The sequence below is a fragment of the Sphaerodactylus townsendi genome, linkage group LG09 (genome assembly GCF_021028975.2).
Source record: "Sphaerodactylus townsendi isolate TG3544 linkage group LG09, MPM_Stown_v2.3, whole genome shotgun sequence".
NCBI lineage: Eukaryota > Metazoa > Chordata > Lepidosauria > Squamata > Sphaerodactylidae > Sphaerodactylus > Sphaerodactylus townsendi.
In genome coordinates this window covers 9863630-9885439 of record NC_059433.1, presented here as the reverse complement: position 1 = coordinate 9885439, position 21810 = coordinate 9863630, and the positions used below count along the sequence as shown (strand labels likewise).

At 44.6% G+C, this 21810-nt stretch overlaps 1 protein-coding gene across 3 annotated transcripts in view; it reads left to right on the top strand.

The window, feature by feature from the left end:
• LOC125438895 (cadherin-9-like) overlaps positions 1-21810 on the top strand; it is a 226358-nt gene that overhangs the window by 157789 nt on the left and 46759 nt on the right. For all 3 annotated transcript variants that reach the window (XM_048507565.1, XM_048507567.1, XM_048507566.1), the window contains exons 6-8: positions 1709-1896; positions 13388-13641; positions 20455-20591. In XM_048507565.1, the coding sequence (XP_048363522.1) occupies positions 1709-1896; positions 13388-13641; positions 20455-20591 (579 nt within the window). The remainder of the gene's footprint in view (positions 1-1708; positions 1897-13387; positions 13642-20454; positions 20592-21810) is intronic.

The following is a 21810-nucleotide window of genomic DNA, read 5'->3' as shown; positions in this document are numbered from 1 at the left end:
ATTCTAGTTCCTATACACCCCTCTCTGTATATTTGGGATGTCATCCAAAGACTTACTTGCCTGTAATAAATGCACTTTCTGAGATTAGAGTCCTCAGAAGGGAAAGCTTGGTCACGGTGATTGATTTTCACGTGTTCTCAACAAGCAAAAAAAGGTTACGGGCTATTTAAAAAACGGAATTGTTATATTCCAGATTCTAATTGGATTGAATCAGATTGAATAGAAGTTTCCCTCTTGTGTTAACATGCAACATTCACATACTCAAAACTGCCTGATCACTGCTCTCCAGGCAGAGATGTGATGCCTCGTTGAAAATTTTTTGATTTGCTTGAAGTGCTTTTAACTTCCCTTTAAAGTTTTGCCCAAACAGAAGTCTTCAAAGTGATCTCAGATGTTGCTTGGGGTGAAATTCAGTGGCAATTGTACCTTTCAGATCTACCCAATTTTCAAAGGCCAGTTAGACACTGGTGCTCTGCCCCGTGCTAAAGGGAGATTCTCTTTGGGGCGGAGCTTCTGTTACGGATGCCTTCCCCCCAACCCCGAAACTCACTTTGTGGCAGATCCCATAATCTCTGTTGTTCATGAGAGTAGGAAAAGAGTGACCTTTTCCCCTGCTTTGCAGGGAAGGTGAAACAAATAGTCCTGCGTTGTTCTTTGATTCGAGCTTTATTGCTCCTTCCTGCCTCCCCTGCTCAACCTCTGCCCTCCCCCATGATTGGGGGGGGGGCTTTTAAAAACTTTATTTCAACCTCAAGCATGTTTAGCATATTAAATCTATCAAAATAATAATTGATATAATATTGGAATATTAAAATACTAAGGAATATCAAAATAACAAGCCTCCCTTTTCTCATGTGGAAGCAGCAGCAGGAAGTGTGTTTATGTGTGTGTGGAGTGGAGGTAAAGAGAAATTGAATATCAGTCAATAGGACATGACTCCCTTCTTCAGCACAGTGCAGTCCAGGGACTTGCTTTGCCTCTTTCATTTCTTTGGAGAGAGGGGTTATTTTTGGAAAGGGGCACCATTGATAGTATAACTCAATATAACAGAGATTTAAAGGGTTTCAACAAAGTCAGCAAACTTGCAACTACTGGGTATAATAAGTTCTGTGCCATTAAGAGTGAGTTGATGAGCGAAGTTAAGAGAACCAGGAAAAGCAGACCTGGAAGAGTTCAGCAGGTAAGCCAAGCAGCGAGCAATGGGGTGCCTCCTCAAATGTAAACACGGGGAGACCCCACTGCATAGCAAACCCCAAGGTAAGTGTTCCATGCATAATGGGCCAAATTTACATGAGCTAAATTTGATTTTTTTTAAAAAACAAACTTTCAATCATTCAACAAATAATGCTGCTGCGAGATAGTTAAGGCGTAAATCATTGCAGGATTGCTTTGCTGTTTCTATCTAAAGTGCTACAAAGTCAATAAGAAATGTGGTTTTAAGAGATGTTTGAAGTAATTCAAATGGTCAAAAAGCTTATGTTTTCAAGTGTATTGGCAACTAATGGTGCTTTTTAAAAATGTGGCTGAGATCCCAAGACAATTGGGAAAACACTCTTTGGGGGGCTTTTTCTCCTCCAAAACTTATTATATAGATGAAACACCTGCGTACAAATAAGTGCATGTTCACTCACACACACCTACACAACGCAGAGGAGAGAGAGGGGAGCTTTTTATGTTTACTTGGTTGGGTGTTTTGCTTGTTTCCCAGGCTCATACCAACTCAGCTGTCTGGAGTCTGCGCCTCTTGGAACTTCGCTTGGCCGAATAAGAGCCAATGACCCTGATGTGGGCGAAAATGCTGAGATTGAGTACAGCATTGCGGATGGAGAAGGATCGGACATGTTTGATATCATCACTGACAAGGACACTCAGGAAGGGATTATAACTGTCAAAAAGGTTTATTTATCCTCCTTCTCTTTTTCTATTGAACTCGGCACTCCAGGTCATAGGTTACTTTCTTAGTTAGGCGTGAGGAGAAGGTCTCTTAAGGGGTCAATTGCAGAGAAACGAACACATTAGGGCTGTTCATCTCCTCTTTATTCTTCAGCTCACTCTTCAACAGCAAGCCATGGGGAGGGGGAGGGGTTGTAGGGTTGTTTGCAGCATGCTGATACACTTAAAGGAGTATTCTCAATGGATCTTGCCTGTCAGATCTGCTTCAATATTTCTGTGCGGTAGCTTTTGAAAGGTATCCCCCAAACCCCTGTTGAGAGAGTGGCCCACCAGCTGAGTTCAGTGCCGTTTGGTTTGTAAAGAAGCATTATTTGTCATCCGAAAGGTAAGAGTTTGAGGTACTCTAGCCACAAATGAGCAGTTTATGTGGACAACCCTTGAATTCCTCATGAGGCCGTCCTTTGAAATAAAATTCTGACAAGAGCTGTGGAAAAACTCTAAGGACAGATCTTTTTAGTCATGGCTCACGTGGAACACAGGTACCATTTTAGTGACCTACTTATAGGTCCATTCCAGACATAAAAACAGAAACATGGCTTAATTAAACTTCTTATGATCAGTATGATTGAATGCAAGTCACTCAATCCACTAATGATGCAATCCTAGGCAGCGGTATACTTATTTTTTAAATTATTTATTATCATATTTATATCCCGCCCCATCCCCTGAGGGCTCTGGGCGGTGAACAACAGATAATATTACATAGACAATAATAACAACAAATAATTAATATAAAACATCATCAAAACATAAAATTACAGCGTTCCACATAAACCACGCGTCCAGTATTAAGACTATCAATAAAAACCCCTCCCAAAGAGGGGGGCGGTAGATCTAGATGTCACAACTCCCAGAATGTTAAAAAGGGAGAGACAAAGAGGGCGCTCATCATCAGCGGCTGGCCTCCCCAAAAGCCCGGTGGAACAACTCGGTCTTACAGGCCCTGTGGAACTCTCCCAGATCCCGCAGGGCCCGGACAGTTGGAGGAAGAGCGTTCCTTCTGTAAACCTTTGTTTTCAAGTGTGCAACTCCACTTAGAACTGCAGCATTAATTAAACAGAGCAAAAGGAAATGAATAGTTATGAACTGAGTCCTTTTTGCTGATTGTTAATGAAGCCACTGTTTATTAATCCCAAGTGCTTTTTGTAAAGTAGCCCTGAGTTTAAGAGAGCTATGAGTTCATGATTTTTATGCAGACGAAGGCAATGACAAACAGCCTCTGCTCGTTTCTTGCCTTGAAAACTCTATGGTCACCACCAGTGGGTTACAATTTGAAGAAGAAGAAAAGTTTGGACGTATATCCTGCTTTTCTCAACCAGAAGATGTCTCAGGCTCTTTCCGCACGGGCATTTTATGGCGGCCTGGGGATGGCAAAAACGCTGTCCCCAGGGAGCCATTCGCACAGGGGGCGCAGCTGCTGCGCAGCCGTGCTGCCCTCGCGCCGCCCGACCGGCTGCAAAGCCAGCGTTTCCAAACCTCACTTGGCAAGCAAGGTTTACTGGAAACGCCGTCTTGGAGCCGCTGTCGTGCGAATGGCAGCAGCTTCCAGGCGCCTCCCCCCCCCACTCCCACCCTTCACTTACCTTCTCTCCGGCCCTCCGGCACATCGCTGAGGCCTGGGGACACGCCCCCTGCCCTGCGATGCTGAAGCAGGTTACTGGGCCTGGGGCCGAAACAATCTCCAGAGTCTGGCTGACATGCTGGAGGGCCAGGGATGCGCCGGGTTAACCGAGGCCGGCGGCACTCTGCGGCGCGGCCGTCCATAACTGTTTTCGTTACCATTAATTTCCCCCATCGATGCCGTGCAGAAATGGCCTCAGTGACTTACAATTGCCTTCCCTTCCCTGTCCCATAACAGACATCTTGTGGGGTATGTGGGGCTGAGAGAGTTTGGAGGAAAACTGTGACTAGCCAATGTCATTCAACAGGCTTCATGTGCAGGAGCAGGGAAAGGAACCCAGTCCACTGGACAAGAATCGACTGCTCATGTGGAGAAATGGAGAATCAAACCCAGCTCTCCAGATTTGAGTTCATTATTCTTAACCACTACACCATGATGGCAGCCCCAAATGATTATTTTTAAGTTCATTTATAAATAATATGGATTTTATTTGAAATTCAGAGCTGAGGTTTTTCAAAAGTTCTCATATTTCGCCAGAGGTGTATCTAGAGAAAATGTAGCCCAGTGCAAAATCTGCATTCCCCCACCTCCCTGTATGGGCACCCACCCCCAACATGCACATAATTAATTAATCTTAATTAAAACAGAAGAAAACTCATTGAACGTATGATTCTGCTTCATGCATGTGCCACATAGAATAGAATAGAATAGAATAGAATAGAATAGAATAGAATAGAATAGAATAGAATAGAATAGAATAGAATCTTTATTGGCCAAGTGTGATTGGACACACAAGGAATTTGTCTCCGGTGCATATGCTCTCAGTGTACATAAAAGAAAAATACATTTGTCAAGAATCATAAGGTACAGCACTTAATGATTGTCATATAGGTCTAGTAAGCAATCAGGAAACAATCAGTAGTAATGAAAACATAAAATGTAAAATCATAAAATAAAATAAAATAAAATAAAATGTCAGCTTCAATTTCATCATTAAACTACAGTCTCTGTAAGTGGGAGGAGATGGGTTATAGGAATGATGAAAAAAGTAGTGCAGTAATTATATAATAAGTATATAATAAATAGTTTAACATTATCGAGGGAATTATTTGTTTAACTGAGTGATGGCATTCGGGAAAAAACTGTTCTTATGTCTAGTTGTTACATGTCTTATGTCTAGTTGTCTTATGTCTACATTTTTCTCTTGCAACAGTTGTGCCTGGAAAAGGGAGGAGAAAACACAAAGTAGGGAACTATACACCCTCCCCTCCTTGTCCTGGCTTCAATTATTCCCAATGGCCTGGAAACTCTTGTGCATGACGAGAGTCCCTTCACTGCTATGAGTCACTCTGTAAAGCTAATACACCAGCCGATGTCGTATCTAAACCAGATACCTTACCTGATCGTATTCCTGGGCTCTCTTTGGTCTGCTGGAAAATGCTAAGGAACTGAAAGTACCACACCACTCACCCCCACACACACAAAAGAACTCACAGACAAGAGAACTGGTTGCTAGTTTACTCCTGCTACTACTACTATTGTTCCTGCATTCTGGAGGCTCTCAATGTTTTGAGGCCTTGTAGCAAGCTCCACCCACCACTGCCTGGGTCCTGGCTCTCTGGTACTGCTCAAAGACTGCCAAGGGAGAAGAAAATCAGCAGCATGACTGGCTGGCAAGGAGTAGCTCCCCACTCTCCTCTGCCAAGTTTATAAGCTCAAACCTGGGGAAGTATCTCCAGAGCACCAAGCCAGAGGAGTCTCTAGACAGATCAGGATCAGGACCCCTGAACCTTTAAGCCAGAGGCCCTTTCTAATGAACAGCTCCTGACACGTGTCACCTGGCTCCCCTACAGAGGAAGCTGCCCTTGGCCTACCTTGCAACACCTGCCTTTGGCTCATGGTCACTCCTGTTCCCTACCTGGGTGCAAGGCTGCGGGAGGCTCCCTGCCTACTTGCCTGCCTGCCTGCCTGGCAGCCTGCGTGTATCTCAGGCTCCTAGGCAACCCAGTGCCAGCGCCACAGAGGAGGCTGCCACCTCCACCCTGGTTTGTGACATCAGAGGGGCATCCTCCATCGGTTGGCTGGCCTGTGAGGCTGAGATGAGACCAGGGCTCAGGAGGGCCTGGCCAGTGGGCCAGAAGCAGAGGCATATCTGGAAAGAAACATGTGATGGCAGAGGTTTTTCAGTTAGTGTACGGACCCCGGGGTGGGGGTGGGAGGAGAAAGGATGTGGAAGGCAATTTCCTATCCCCTGGTACTAAATGGCCTCCACCAGTGGTGGGATCCCAAAAATTTAGTAACAGGTTCCCATGGTGGTAGGATTCAAACTGTGGCGTAGCGCCAATGGGGCTGGGCGGGGCACGACGGGGGCATGGCCAGGCATTCCAGGGGCAGAGTATTCCTGGGCAGGGCTGTGGCAAGGACACAGCCGCTGCGCCGGTCCTTGGGCGGGAAACAAATGCACGCAGGCGCGCCAGTGCACCTCCTGCTAGACTGCTTCGAGTTCTGAGCGCTACTGCTGAGAGAAGGGGCATAACTAAGGCAAAAATCACGTGGCAAAATCACCAATTAGTAACCCCCTCTCGGCACACACAAATAATTAGTAACCTACTCTCGGGAACCTGTGGGAACCTGCTGGATCCCACCTCTGGCCTCCACCCAGGGACATTTGACCCTATATATCCCCCTGGGCAGTATGCCCCTGCATTTCGCACACTAACCAGAATTGGGATACTTTTTCAAAATAAAATGGATCACGTAAAATATCCTACCCTTTGTAAGAACAAACTTTATATTGCCTTTTAAATGGCTTCAGAATTCAGATGCATTGAGAATGATTTTCCTGATTTGGAAAGTTTTCTCTCAAATGGGCAGAATTTCTGCCTGACTTACATTTCTGGCTGACTTACATTTAGCACTAATTGTTGCAGGATTAGCTATTTTAAATGGGCATTCTTCTAAATCACTCAGACGAACAACAATTTTACCATTGATTTTGGTGGGATGCGGCCTGCACCTAATTGTGCACTTAAAATGTAGCAGGTTTCAGCTCAAAGAATGATTAGTATTGATTAATAGACAGCAGCAGCAGAAAACCTTCCAAATATAAGCCATATACAACACTAAATTATTAGGGAGTTGGCTTCAGAATCGTTATTGTTTCAGATCTCCTTGCTTCAACAGTTTAAGCTGCAATCCTCAGTCCAACCATTTGGAAGTAAGCCTCATTGATTTCAGTGGAACTTCCTAGCACATAGATATATTTTGGAATTTGAGGCACTGTATATACTCGTGTATAAGTCGACCCAAATATAAGTCGAGGCACCTAATTTTACCACGAAAAACTGGGAAAACTTATTGACTCGGGTATAAGTCTAGGGTGGGAAATGCAGCAGCTACTGGTAAATTTCAAAAATAAAAATAGATACGGTAGGGCGCTATTTGGGGGTCTCTGCCACTGACCCCTCCATCTCACCAATCCCAAAGTCTCTGCCACCAACCTCCCCATCCCGCAGCTTGTCCACCTCATCCAGGTCCACTGGCTGTCACCTGCCAAGAGCCAGGGGTCGGTCACCGCCGAGAAGGCGGCAGAGAAAGTGGCTGAAAGGGGGGAGGCAGAGAAGAAGGCAGAGGAGAGCAAAGCAGAGGCAGAGAAAGTGGCTGAAAGGGGGAAGGCAGAGAAGAAGGCAGAGGAGAGCAAAGCAGAGGCAGAGAAGGTGGCTGAAAGGGGGAAGGCAGAGAAGAAGGCAGGAGAGAGTGAAGACAAGAGAGGGGGAACACCACACAAGAATTAAGTGGGATCCTCACTCGCGTATAAGTCAAAGGGGGGCTTTTTTCAGCACAAAAAATGTGCTGAAAAAATAGACTTATACACAAGTATATACGGTATGTGAAATGTTGGTGTTAGAGTGTCAGTCTTATGCTGACAACTCCCAAGAGTTTTTGGTGGCAGAGCATGCTATGCCGCAATTAATGGAACAAACCAACCAAGCACTGGACCAAAAATTAGGACGTGAATCAAATCAGACAAATGCTAAACAACTTTATTCTAAAGAAACAAACAGAGCTCTACTCAGAAAGCGTCAGTACCTCAAACATGACTGAAAAGCAACATATACAAGAGTCTAGCCAGAGAAGCCCAGCTAAAGGCTACAGAAAGCTGAAGAAGTGGACTTGCTTCTATGAAGTGGGAGAAATATTGATGAGGCTTACTCATTCTTGGGCCCTTTCCGCACGGGCCAAATACAGTGCCCTGGGGATGGCAAAAACGCTGTCTCCAGGGAGCTGTTCGCATGGGGGGCGCAGTTGCTTCGCAGCCGTGCTGCCCTCGCTCCTCCCCAGTGGCGCGAAGCCGCCATTTCCCCACCTTGCTCCCCAAGCAAGGTTTTTGGAAAATGGCGGCTTCCAGCCGCTGCCGTGCGAACGGCAGTGGCTGGAAAGCGCCATCCCTCCCCCCTTTGCCCGATCGACCTACCTTCTCTGCGACTGTCCGGTGCGTCACCAAGGCCTGGGGACACACACACCCTGCCCTATGACTCTGGAGCGGTCACGCAGGGCAGGGGGGCGTGTCCCCTGGCGTCGGCAATGCGCCGGACGGTCGCAGAGAAGGTAGGTCGAGCGGACGACGGTGCTCCGTGGCACCGTCTTCACTTTCGTTACTGCCAGGACGTTAAAGTCGCAGAGCGATGCGCCCGACTAACCCCCAGCGTGAAAGCGTCGCGGGAAAGCTTGGCCTTGGATTCTAGATTTTGGATTTTGACTTGTCGAACTTTATTGCTTGCCATTTGGACTTCCATTTATGCACACTTAGAGGTTAGGTTTGTTTGTGAGAGCTGCTTCAATTCTAAGGCTGTGTGATGTGATACCTAGTATTTGCCTTTAGTTGGGTTATGTTCACTCTGTCTACACTATGCCACAATGCCACTTCTAGTTTTATGTAACAGGCAGAAGGGCTGCTGCTGTCCCAGGATATCTGAGGGGACAAAACAAGAGAGCCCTTCGGGGGTTGGGCGGTATATCAGTTGAAAAAATAAATAAATAAATAGAGTAGTCCTGTATGACGAAACTAGCCAGTTTTGTAAACAGAAGACTTACACATGAATATAAAGAACAGTGGGAATCTTATTCTATTATAAAAAGTGTTATTTAAGTGTTATATTTACAGTTGATATGATATGATTTCAATATATAAATGTATAAACACAGGCACATTTTAAAACTGTTAACAGTTATTGATATTGATTAAAAATTTAAATTGACTTATAAAGGACTGTAGAAAAAAGTTGCCAATTCTTATAGCAAAATATTATTTCTTATCCTATTTTTTTAAAAAAATCTCTGGGTTACCCAAGAAGTAAATTAGCTTTATTTCATGGTCACACATTCATACAGCAGCAGTTAACAGCCTCTCTGGAAATCTAGAGAACCAATTGCTATGATTTGCAGTTATGCAAATGGTTATGAACTCTAAGGGGGAGAATTCTTTTTTTCTTGAATGATTAAGTTAAGTCTGTTACCGTTCTTTTTCCTTTAAGAGATGGACTCATTTTCTTTTGGCCATGGTGGCTGTCTACAGCCCTAGACATTCTGGACATAGGACTGGAAAAAATATTTAAATATATTTAGATCTCATAAATTCACACTGATGTTAATACTGGAGGTGTGAATGTATTTTTTTCTAACAGCGAGAGCCTTGAAGCTTGGTGCACACACAATCTAACACTACCTAATAAGAAAAGTTTGAAAATGGGAAATATTGTAATTAGCTAGCTCCTTCACAATCTGGGACATGCAATCTTTCTCGCAATAACAGACAGCATTTCATTTATCTATAGAATAGTACTAGGTACATGGGAAGACAGACTGGAGGAGCAAAGCAGTGACAGCCAGGCATGTATGTGTCAGGGGAATTGTACCTATGAGATTGAGATGCATTCCTTCCTCAATGTAACTGCTTGAAACAACAAATCAATGCTGCTAAAAGATATAGGTAACCAGTCTGCTAGGGGCAGCAGTGGTGTAGGAGGTTAAGAGCTCGTGTATCTAATCTGGAGGAACCGGGTTTGATTCCCAGCTCTGCCACCGGAGCTGTGGAGGCTTATCTGGGGAATTCAGATTAGCCTGTGTACTCCCACACATGCCAGCTGGGTGACCTTGGGCTAGTCACAGCTTCTCGGAGCTCTCTCAGCCCCACCTACCTCACAGGGTGTTTGTTGTGAGGGGGGAAGGGCAAGGAGACTGTAAGCCCCTTTGAGTCTCCTACAGGAAAGGGGGGATATAAATCCAAACTCTTCTTCTTCTATATATAACCACTGCCATTTGGGGCATTCTTCCATTGATCTTTACTTCATGGCTTCACGTGCTTTGTAGATAACTAGGCTTCCCCTGACATCTTGGTGCCATGAGAAAAAGAGATACATCTGCTATCTCATGGGGCAGGAAGCCAGGTGACTCTCTCATACTATGTGTCACTGACCTTGGGGCGCCTCAGCTCCAGGGACTGTTTTTCACAACTTCTTGGGAAAGTGGCAGGGGAGACTTGCAACGCAGATAAAAGGGAGGACAAAGACCAGGCTTGTCAGAATTGGCTTTGCCAAGCTTTGGTGCCTCGATGCCTTATCAATAAACTCTCCTGACCCATATCGCAGAGTTCGTTTATTGACTTAAGGTTCTGATACCTAGCAATATGTCTGCCATGGTATGAGCTGAGTCAAATTTCATTGTATTGTAACCCATGCGCACATAGACCTAGGCACCGGTACCAGCTTCAGGCGGTAGACTTGGACACTGCTCCAGACAGTAGATCTGGATTCCAGTGTGAGCTCCAGGCTGTAGACCTGGATGCCAGTGTAGGCTCCAGGGGGTAGACCTGGGCTCTGGGCAGTAAACCTGGGCACCAGGGTGGGGGGGGAGAAAATTCAGAATTTGTCCCTGGGCTCTATTTTTCCTAGATACGCCTCTGTGTTGAAGAAGAGAAGAAGAAGAAGAAGAAGAAGAAGAGTTTGGATTTATATCCCCCCTTTCTCTCCTGCAGGAGACTCAAAGGGGCTTACAATCTCCTTGCCCTTCCCCCCTCACAACAAACACCCTGTGTGGTAGGTGTGGCTGAGAGAGCTCCGAGAAGCTGTGACTAGCCCAAGGTCACCCAGCTGGCGTGTGTGGGAGTGTACAGGCTAATCTGAATTCCCCAGATAAACCTCCACAGCTTAGGTGGCAGAGCTGGGAATCAAACCCGGTTCCTCCAGATTAGATACACGAGCTCTTAACCTCCTACGCCACTGAAGGCATTCATAGGTAAAATCAACTGGCTGTTTTGGGTTTTCCAGGCTGTGTGGCTGTGGTCTAGTAGTTTTTGCTCCTAATGTTTTGCCTACATCCATGGATGGCATCTTCAGAGACATGTCACTGTGAGATGCGCTTCACTCCCTGACACAGTGTGGACTGATTGTGTGGTAAGACATATGGTTTCTCCACCTCACAAGGAGGTAAGGTCCATTTGTATGTGTCTGGATGAGGCACATTTGAGGCACATTTTATGTGTCCATCCAGACACATGCAAATGTACACTATCCCTCTGTGAGGTGTACAAAACATATACCGCACTACAAAGTCACTCTACACTGTGCCACGGAGAGGAACACATCTCGCTGTGACATGTCTCTGAAGATGCCAATCATAGATGTGTGAAATGTTAGGAGCAAAAGCTATTCGATCATTCCCTGAAAACACACAACAGCCAGTCAAATTTCACTCTCCACTCGAAGGTTGGGGGGAAAGCTTTACAGAGGCACTAAGGAGCGGACTGATGCTTGTCGAACGCCTACTGCGGCTAAAGCACATTGGAAAAGAAAATTCCTAACGCACCAGCATCATGTAGTAAAAGCAATGGACTAATCTGAAGAACTGGGTTCAGATCCTTACTCCACCACATGTGACCTCGGGCAAGTCACAATTCTCTCAGAATTCTCTCAGCCCACACAGAGACAAGTTCCACCTGCCTGTTGGAACGCTCTCCATCCAGCTGTCCGGGCCCTGTGGGACCTTGGTGAGTTCCGCAGGGCCTGTAAGACTGAGCTGTTCCACCAGGCCTTTGGTGAGGCCAGCCGCAGATCTACCGCCCCCCACTGAGGCTGCCAGTTTTGAATCTTGGCAGGGCCTTGATTCCATCTTGGGCCCTGCCTTTCCTTTCCCAGCCTTTTTGATCGGGCGCCTGTCTTTAATTTTGCTTGCTCTTAACTTTGTTATTTAAATTTTAAGAAACTGCTGCTGTGGAAATTTGTTTTAATGTGATTAGTTTTAGTTATGTATTTTATGTGCTGTTATTGGAACAGCTGTATTGTGAGCCACCTCGAGCCCTTTGGGGGTGAGGCGGCCTATACATCTAACTAATAATAATAATAATAATAATAATAATAATAATAATAATAATAATAATAATAATAATAATAATAATAATAATAATAATAATAATAATAATGGCAAACCACCTTTGAGCATCTTTTGCCTTGAAAATCTTATAGTGTCACCATAAGTCAGCTGTGACTTGACAACACTTTACACAGACACAATAATTTGGGTGGGACAGTACTTTTAAAAAAAATTCAAGAAGCACACTTACAATCACTGATAAAATAAAAGAAATGGAAAACTGTTTGCTCTCCTATTAAGTACATATTGCATTTTCTCCAGCAAATAACATTCCCTGTAAGCTACATGGCTGGGCAGACATCGTATTGGTGCTGCACAGTTGGTGCTGCCACCAGTAGGGGGAGCTCCCACACATGGCTCACTTCTGTTTAGAGATAGGCAACTTCCCCACAGTACCCTACCAAGGTTAGAGGGACTGTTGCCGAACAACATTAGAATTTCACAGATAGGGTTGCCAGGTGCCTCCCGATCACTTTGGGGGGGGGGGATGGGGGCAGGGTTGCCAGATCCAGGTTGGGAAATTCCAGGTACAGGCTGAAGATGGAGCCTGGGGAGGGCAGGGATCTCTGTGGAGTACAATACATAGAGTCCACTCTCTAAGGAGCAGCAGTGGCGTAGGAGGTTAAGAGCTCATGTATCTAATCTGGAGGAACCGGGTTTGATTCCCAGCTCTGCTGCCTGAGCTGTGGGGGCTTATCTGGGGAATTCAGATTAACCTGTGCACTCCCACACACGCCAGCTGGGGGACATTGGGCTAGTCACAGCTTCTCAGAGCTCTCTCAGCCTCACCTACCTCACAGGGTGTTTGTTGTGAGGGGGGAAGGAGATTGTGAGGGGGCAAGGGAAAGGGGGGAAGGGAAAGGAGCCCCTTTGAGTCTCCTGCAGGAAAGGGGGATATAAATCCAAACTCCTCCTCCTCCTCCTCCTCCTCCTCCTCCTCTTCTTCTTCTTCTTCTTCTTCTTCTTCTTCTTCTTCTTCTTCTTCTTCTTCTTCTTCTTCTTCTTCTTCTTCTTCTTCTTCTTCTTCTTCTTCTTCTTCTTCTTCTTCTTCTTCTTCTTCTTCTTCAACACCCATTTTCTCCTGGGGAGCTTAATCTCTGTTATCTGGAGAGGAACTGTAATTCTGGAGGATCACCAGGTCCCACTTGGAGGCTGGTATCCCTTAAGAAATGAAGTTGATGCAAGAGATCAGTCACAGAGAATGTCTCTCTGCTTTCTTCCACTGTTTATGTACACTGGAGAGAACAATCAGGAAGCCCCTCATAGTGGTTGATAAATTTTACAAACTATACGTGGGGGAAATAATCATTAACAATTAATTTTAAAAAAACATTTACTTCATAACTGGGTTTTTCATGTTGTTCTTCTCCCATATTTGCATGCAAGCAACTAGATCATGAAAAGAAGAATCTCTACGCTCTAAAAGTGGAGGCGACCAACACACACCTGGATCCACGTTTTTTCCACCTGGGGCCATTTAAGGATTCTGCTTTTGTCAAAGTTTTTGTGGAAGATGTCGATGAGCCACCAGTTTTTACCATGCCTTCTAATTTGATAGATGTGGATGAAGATGCCAGGGAAGGCAGTATTATTGGACAAGTAATAGCGCAGGATCCAGACGCAGCAAAGAATGCAATCAAGTAAGTCTTCTTCTATGCACAGCACCAAAATAAATGTATCCCATGTTTACTCATCTTTACATATCATTCCCAAGTTTGGGGCAGGGGGGTTGGTATACAGCATTGCAAGATCTGCTGTGGGATGCCAGAGACCTTGGCAAAGTGCTGATGGGGAAATATTAGCAGCATGCCTGAATAGGTGGGATGGCCTAGAATTCTCTGGGAGCCCCACAATGTTTTGTTTTGGATTGGGGTTTTTTTTGCAGCTCTCCATCTGAACAACTTATAAAATCTAATCTGCTATGCTTTAACAAAAGAAAGTAGATTGTGACTTCATATCACTGTCTTAGACTTTGATCTGTATATCACAGACTCTGGATTAATCACAATAGGGTTGGGTCTAAGCATGTCCTACTGTTGAAGGGACCTGGCATGAATGGGAAACATGTATAAGAGAATGACCATGTTTCGTGCCAACCCATTGGCTTCAATGGAAACGTACAGGATATCTCTTCCTCTGGGCACTGTAATGAGAATTGGCTATCTCATAAATTAACTTTTAAGCTTTTCCAATGCACATTTGGGACCACAGATAGAGTTTATTCAGCAAACTGATAAATCCCTGCAAATGTGTAAGACATACATTGGTCTGCTGTCTCTGTGAATGAGAAGTCTGTGAAGAGTTTATCCATCTAACTTTACTCATGAAAAGGGAATGGTCTGATCCATTTTTCCATCCCAAGTTTGAGAACAGAAACTCATAAAACTGTGTGCTGGGCAGTTGGCGTCCAGAAGAAACTAATATCTGTTGGTGTCCAGAAGAAACTAATAACAAACACAGGGTAGAACTACATATCTTAAAGGAACAGGATCTCCTCACCTGTGTCTACTGCTAATACATGTACCTTGCTATACTAAAATATCTGAACCCTCTTGGGCAGCACAAAAACCTCACTGTGAAGCACAGCCTCGAGGTAAGCAGTAAGTGCATAGAAGTGCACCTGGACTTTTGTCAAGAGCTCCGAAATCACTAAGAGCATCCCCGTCTGCAGGTGGATTAGGTTAGGATGAGAAAAGCTGTGCAGGCTAGGGAGAAGCATATTCATTCCTGCTATCCCAACTATTTGAATTCTTTCACACTCCCATGTTTGACATTTTCTTTGACACTTGGATGGCAACCCTAACAGAGTTCTGTATAAATCTTCAACGACAACACAAGGCATCAACATGACGGCAAAACGTACACAGGGAAAAAAACATCAATAGCTTTACAGGAAAAGAAAGGGTCCTTTGTTCCTGACATGTTTCAAAATGCATTGTTTTGGAAATCAAGTTGTCTTCAGTATTCTAACAACAATAGAAAAAATCAAGATATTCAACATTCCTTTTGGCCTATCAGAAAAGATTATTGTGGGTGGTACCTCAAACATCAGAATCATCAAAAGAACAAGCCACCCAAGAGTATCCATATTTACTAATATCCAGGATTAAAAAAAAAATAGTTGTTTATTAAAAATATTTATACAATTACCTTTCTCAAAACAAAAAAGGGGGCAAGTTATCATGGCTAGTGTCAGACTTTTTTTAAAAAGCTCTGGGTCTTTTAAAGCCACCTCCCACAATACACCTTTTTTAAAAAAAGGTGGACATGCCTAGTAATTAAGATATCCTAAAATGTGGAATAGTTTAGTGGAAAAGAAACACTGTAAAATTATTCTTGTATTTTTTCAGCTTTATGTTCAAACTATTGTTGCCTCATGTCCCCCTTCGGGGGTTGGGCAGTCTATAAGACTGAGAAATAAATAAATAAATAAAAATATATCTATATCTATAAACACAAAATACCACTGACTGACTCACTGACTCATCAAAAGAACTCAAAAATCACCTAACCTACAAAGTTGAAATTTGGCACACCGTTTCATTATGTGGTTTAGGTACTTCCTATGAAAGGAGTTTTCAAAATATTTAGTTTTACTTGAGTTATTACACATTTACTGTTGAACTCTGGCCATCTGCATTGCTGTTGAACTCTGGCCATCTGCCCGAACATTCTAAAGGTGACAGTTAAAAACCTGCTTGCCAAGCTAAAGGATGCAGTACAGGGAATAAAAATGATTCGTTTCACAGGAGATTTTAATGAAGGGCACTTTGACGCCCTACTTCAATGTGTCAAATCAACAAGTTCTGATAATGCCCACCAAACAACAAGCACAATTGAGCCAATGGTGGCCCAACTGGATTCTACCACCGACCTCCTCACTGCATACGAGCCTGTTCCTTCTGTTGAAACAACTAAAGGGAGGAGAGGGATTAAACACAGAAAGCGATTTACAGATTCGATTAGAAAAAGATAACAACAGGAAGCTGCTGCAAAATATGCGAAAAACAACCCAGAAGTTCACAGACAGGCTATGATGAGGTATGCTGAATGTCACCTTGAAGTACATAGAGAGGCTGTAAAAAAGTATTCTTCTAACAATCCGCATGTTAACCAGACCACTACAGCCAAATACAATAAAAAAAATTAAAAAAACAAATTATCACCTTGGACTAAAAAATATCTCGGACTTCGATCGCCCTGTGCTTGCTGTCATGCTCTGAAGTGGCGTGATGAGCCCCCAGGGATGTGCTGCAGTGGTGGTAAAGTTCAGCTCCCTGCCATTCAACCCTATCCTGAACCTCTTCACAACCTTCTCACGCATCAGGATCCAATGGCAGTGTCAGACTCTCGAACGTGGAAATAACCGAGACCGTAGGAAAGTCCAAAAGCAGTTTATTCCAGGTGATACGAAGAGTAACAATGTAAAGCAGGATCTGAGCTAGAGCTCACATCCCCCCCCATTTCGCCCCACACCAAATGTCCACTACAGTTTCTACTACAAAGCTACAAAGAACCTGGGAACCTTTCACACCTCTTTGAAGATGGGCTGGTGCCAGGAGATTGCTAGGAAGGGAAGAGGGAAGCAGGAAAGCAATCACAAATCACATACAGCAAGACATCAAGATACTGACAGGCATAGTCCTGACAGGCAGACCACTTTCTTTTGCTTCCCAGAAATACAATGGATGTCTTCCAAATGATGTCTTTTGAAACCCAATGGGTGAAAGAGAGCAATTTCATGCCAACATTCAAAGTGCAGGGACAAGACTACCACAGGATAGGAAGCCTCATGATGGGACCCCAGCAGCAGCCATCATTTCTTCAGATATACTTTGTTGGGGGTGATAACAATGAGAGGGACATTCAGAGTGCTCCAGAGTTAGTTCACCTGACAGCTCGGTCATCCTTCAACCAGAGAGAATATTGTTTACAGGGAAGTTTTGAGCACTTAATCTGAGGGAGAAATGAAAACTGTATGCTGAACAAGTTATTAGTATGACTACGTAGACCACAAAGCTAGGGGTGGTGATTACAGTGGCCCCTCAGTTTTCATGGATAATTCGTCCGAACGGAATCGACGAAAACCGAAATTGACAAAAACTGAGGCACCCTTTCCCATAGGAATCAATGTAAATCCAATTAATCAGTTCGAGGCACTCCAAAAAGTGCCTGGAAGGGATTAATCGGCTTCCTCAAACCCCAGCGGGGAGGCAGAGGAAACTCCTTATTTGGGCAGTGACATCAGGGGGTGTCACTGCCCAAATAAGGAGCTCCCTCTGCCTCCCGGCTGGGCTTCCTCAAACTCCAGCCAGCAGAGAGGCAGAGGGAGCTCCTTATTTGGGCAGTGACTCCCCCTGATGTCACTGCCCAAATAAGGAGCTCACTCTGCCAGCCAAGATGTCACTGCCCAAATAAGGAGCTCCCTCTGCCTCTCTGCTGGCTGGAGTTTGAGGAAGCCCAGCCAGGAGGCAGAGGGAGCTCCTGATTTGGGCAGTGACATCTTGGCTGGCAGAGTGAGATCCTGATTTGGGCAGTGACATCAGGGAATGTCACTGCCCAAATAAGGAGCTCACTCTGCCTCCCGGCTGGGCTTCCTCAAACCCCAGCCAATTTCTGTTTTCGTGGACTTTTCATGGGTTTTGGGTTTTGTGGACTTTTTCTGGGCAAACTTTTTCTGGGTTTGAGGACAAAAATCGAGGCAATCGATGAAAACCAAGACAAATTTTGCCCAGAAAAAGGCGACAAAAACCAAAACTGACGAAAACCGAAGTCAACAATAACTGAGGTACCACTGTATTTGCCTTTTAATGTTTTGTCCTGTGACAGAAACTCATCCTACCATTTGTAAATAGTTAATAGTGTTTATGAATTCATTACATTTGAAACTTTCATGGTATTTTTATCAGGTAACTTTTAAATTTTCACTATGTTTTAGTATTCTCAGTGTTTTTAAAGGATCTTTATTTTTATGAATTCCTTAAATTGCAACCTTTAAGGGTATTATTATTATTATTATTATTATTATTATTATTATTATTATTATTATTATTATTATTATTATTATTATTATTATTATTATTATTAAACTTGGGGTCTCATACATAACGCCCTATCCCCGAGGGCTTCAGGGCTGTGAACAAACATAAAGTCATGTACAAAAAACACATAAAAATCTTAAAACAGGCAAACATCTCTACAATAGAGGCTCCGCGAGACCCATATGCTACCACCCTCTTCCAAAAATGAGAGGGAGGGGTCCCAATGATGTTAGGGGACCCTACTAGCAGGGGCGGGGCATTATCGGGCGGCTGGACTCTCCAAAGGCCCGGTGGAATAATTGGTTTTACAGGCCCCGCGGAACTCTCCACAGGTCCCGCGAGGGCTTCTCCGAATAGCTGGTGGTAATGTGTTCCACCAGGCCGGTGCCAGGAAAGCTGTGAAGCGTCTCCTGGGCCCGATGTGTGAAGGCCAGCTCGCGTCATCAAAGGGCAACAGGGATCTCCAGTAGATTCGCCTCTGCTGATCACAGAGGACCGCAGCCGGGACATATGGGGGGTATCGCGGTCCCGAAGGTATCGAGGGTCCCGAGGTCAGCGTAAGGCCTTAAAGGTCAACACTCCACACCTTTGAACATGATTCGGAATTTATAGGTAACCAATGCAGGCGGCGCTAAACACAGGGGAGATGTGTTCACCGAAAGGCACTCCCCTGGTGAGCAACCGGGTCAGCCGCATGTTGGACCAATTTCAGTTTCCTGGATCAGGCGCAAGGGGCAAGGCCCGCCAGTGGATGCGAAGTTACAATAGTCCAGTCTGCTGAGGTGATACCGTTGCATGGATCACATAGTGGCTAGGTCAGTGTTGGAGATAAAGGGGGCCAGCCGACGGGCCTGTTGAAGATGGAAAAACGCAACCCGGGTTATATGGGCCACCTGGGTCTCCATTGAAAGAGACGAATCCAGGTGGACCCCCTGTGGCTGACGAACGGAGGGGGGTCGGTGCCAACACGGCCCCCTCCCACACCGGGCGGCTGGAAATCCCCAATCTCACCCGGCCACGACCAAGCCAAAGGTAATCCGTCTTCGATGGATTAAGTTTTAACCTGCTCTGTTGTGGGTTAGCCAACCAGCGACCGCCTCCAAACATTGCTGTAGAGCTGCAGGGGCGGCGGCAGCTCCCCCCTCCATCAACAGAATGAGCTGAGTGTCATCAGCGTACTGATGGCAGATCAGCCCAAAGCTCCATACCAGCTGAGCAAGGGGTCGCATATAGATGTTAAATAACAGTGGGGACAGCAATGCCCCCTGAGGCACACCGCAATGAAGCGGGCACCTCCGGGAAGCTTTGTCCCCACACCACACTTGCTGACCTACGTTTTATATTTTCAGTATTTTTCCAGTATGTATATTTTTATGAATCCATGCCATTTCAAACTTCAAGGGTAATTTTATCAGGTACATTTCATATTTTTAGTATTTTTCAGTAGTTTCCATTTTTTGCCATGCAAGGGAAGGGGAGGGAGGGAGGGGTAGCCTGCAAGGGAGGGGAGGGGAGGGAGCCTGGCATCTGGACATGGCCCACCCACCCTAGCGGAGGGGAAGGTGTGAGGGATGGCATGCAAGGGAGGGGAGGGAAGAGGAGGGGGCATTTTTATAATCTCCGTAGTGAAGCATGGGTATCCTGCTAGTGAATAAATAATTGCAGCATGTGAATGAAAGAGGGTTTGAATCCCCACCCCCAATAACTCTGTAGTGTTTAAGTGAGGGGAAATTATTAGAGGGGGGTGGGCTAAACTATTTGCTGCTGTCTCTGTGAGTAAGAGAATGGATCTGGAGGTGAAATGGTCATGGCTCTCTCTAGACCAGTGGTGGTGAACCTTTGGCACGCCAGATGTTATAGACTACAATTCCCATCAGCCCCTGCCAGCATGGCCAATTGACAGGGGCTGATGGCAATTGTAGTCCATAACATCTGGAGTGCCAAAGGTTCGCCACCATGGCTCTAGACACTAAAAGAGGCAAAGAAGGATTGCAGTGTGTGTCAGCTGGACTTACTTCTAACTCTAAACCAGTAGAGTGTAGTAGACACTTTGGGTGGGTGAGAAACATGTCAGAATTGAACTATTTGAAAGTTTCTATGAAAAATCAAATTAAATATTCATTGGGGCATTATTTTAAACATTTTCCGTTTGTTCTTTCTTTTCTTCCTTTTCTTCCTTTTTTTTAGTTAATGGAGGAATTAGTAATTTCAGTTACTGGCATGAGTTTCCAATCGGAATAAAATGCAAGGTGTGAGTTCCCAAACTCATACAAGGTGTGAGCTCGCAATGTGAATAAACATGCTAACACTGTGCCTTATTATAAACCTTTGCCAAATAAATGGAAATTTACGCTTCAATTAAAAATATATGTAACAATATAAGAGCATGACAGAAGTGCTGTATTTCCACAGATACTCCCTGAACCGGCACACAGATTTGGACAGAATATTCAGCATCCACTCTGGAAACGGGTCCATATTTATCTCAAAGACACTTGATCGAGAAGCGACATCATGGCACAACCTTACAGTCATAGCCACTGAAATCAGTAAGTCGAAGTCAATCTAATGTGTTTTACATGCATTGTAACAGTGGTTCCCAACCTCACGTACCCCTTGGCGGCCCATTTCCCAAAAATTGTACCTTCAAATTAGCAAACCCATTACATATTTTTTTCTTGTAACCTCCAAATGCTCCAGGTCGGGAGCCACTGCATTGTAACCATTCGCCATCCCTCACACTGCAAAAAGGGAAGGAGTTGTAATTCAATTTCAGATTAAAAAACAAAAACAAAATCTGACTTTTTTTGAACATAGAGGTGTGAGTTGGTAAAGGAAGACGTATACATTATAACTACATTGCAATATTGTGTTTGTTTTATGCCACTTTAATTGTTATGGCCAGTGGTGGGATCCAAAATTTTTAGTAACAGGTTCCCATGGTGGTGGGATTCAAAACAGTGGTGTAGCACCAATGGGGTTGGGCGGGGCACGATGGGGGTGTGGCCGGGCATTCCGGGGGCGGGGCATTAATAATTTCTCTGTTACTGTAAAAAACTCTTACTGTAAAAAAAAAAGTTCCTAATTTCCAGCTGGTATCTTTCTGCCCATAATTTAAACTCATTATAGCAAGTCCTATCGTCTACTGCCAACAGAAACAACTACTTCTGCTCTAATTGACTGCCTGTCAAATACTTAATACTTTCAAATACTTAATTTTGTTTCTAGAAATCAAAAGAAGGATGCTTTCCTTAAACAAGGAATTTTACCATATTTCTAAAACATGTTTTTAAACCAGCCCAACAGGGAGAATCACCCCTTTTTCTACCTTTGCTAACCAGCCACATAGGAAACAACAGGACTGTGTGATTTTTGGGCCTAAGGGCATTTCTAATGGAAAAGCAGACCCAATTAGTAACCCCCTCTCGGCACACACAAATAATTAGTAACCCACTCTTGGGAACTGGTGAGAACCTGCTGGATCCCAGCTCTGGTTATGGCCCCTTTCCCTCACACACAAAAATCTTGGAATAGCAATTCTCTGTGGTTGCTTAAAAAGATTTCTAGCAGCTCCTCAAAGAACAAATGGACAAGATCCCAGTAAATCCATTCTGCTAGCAGTGACAGTGATCTCCTCCAGTACAAGGACCCTCATTGGGGTTACCAACATCCTAGCAGCACTTGGGGATCTCCCACTATTATGATTCATCTCCAGATGAGAGATGTCTGCACCCCAGGAGAAAACAGCTGGTTCAGAAGGTGGATCTT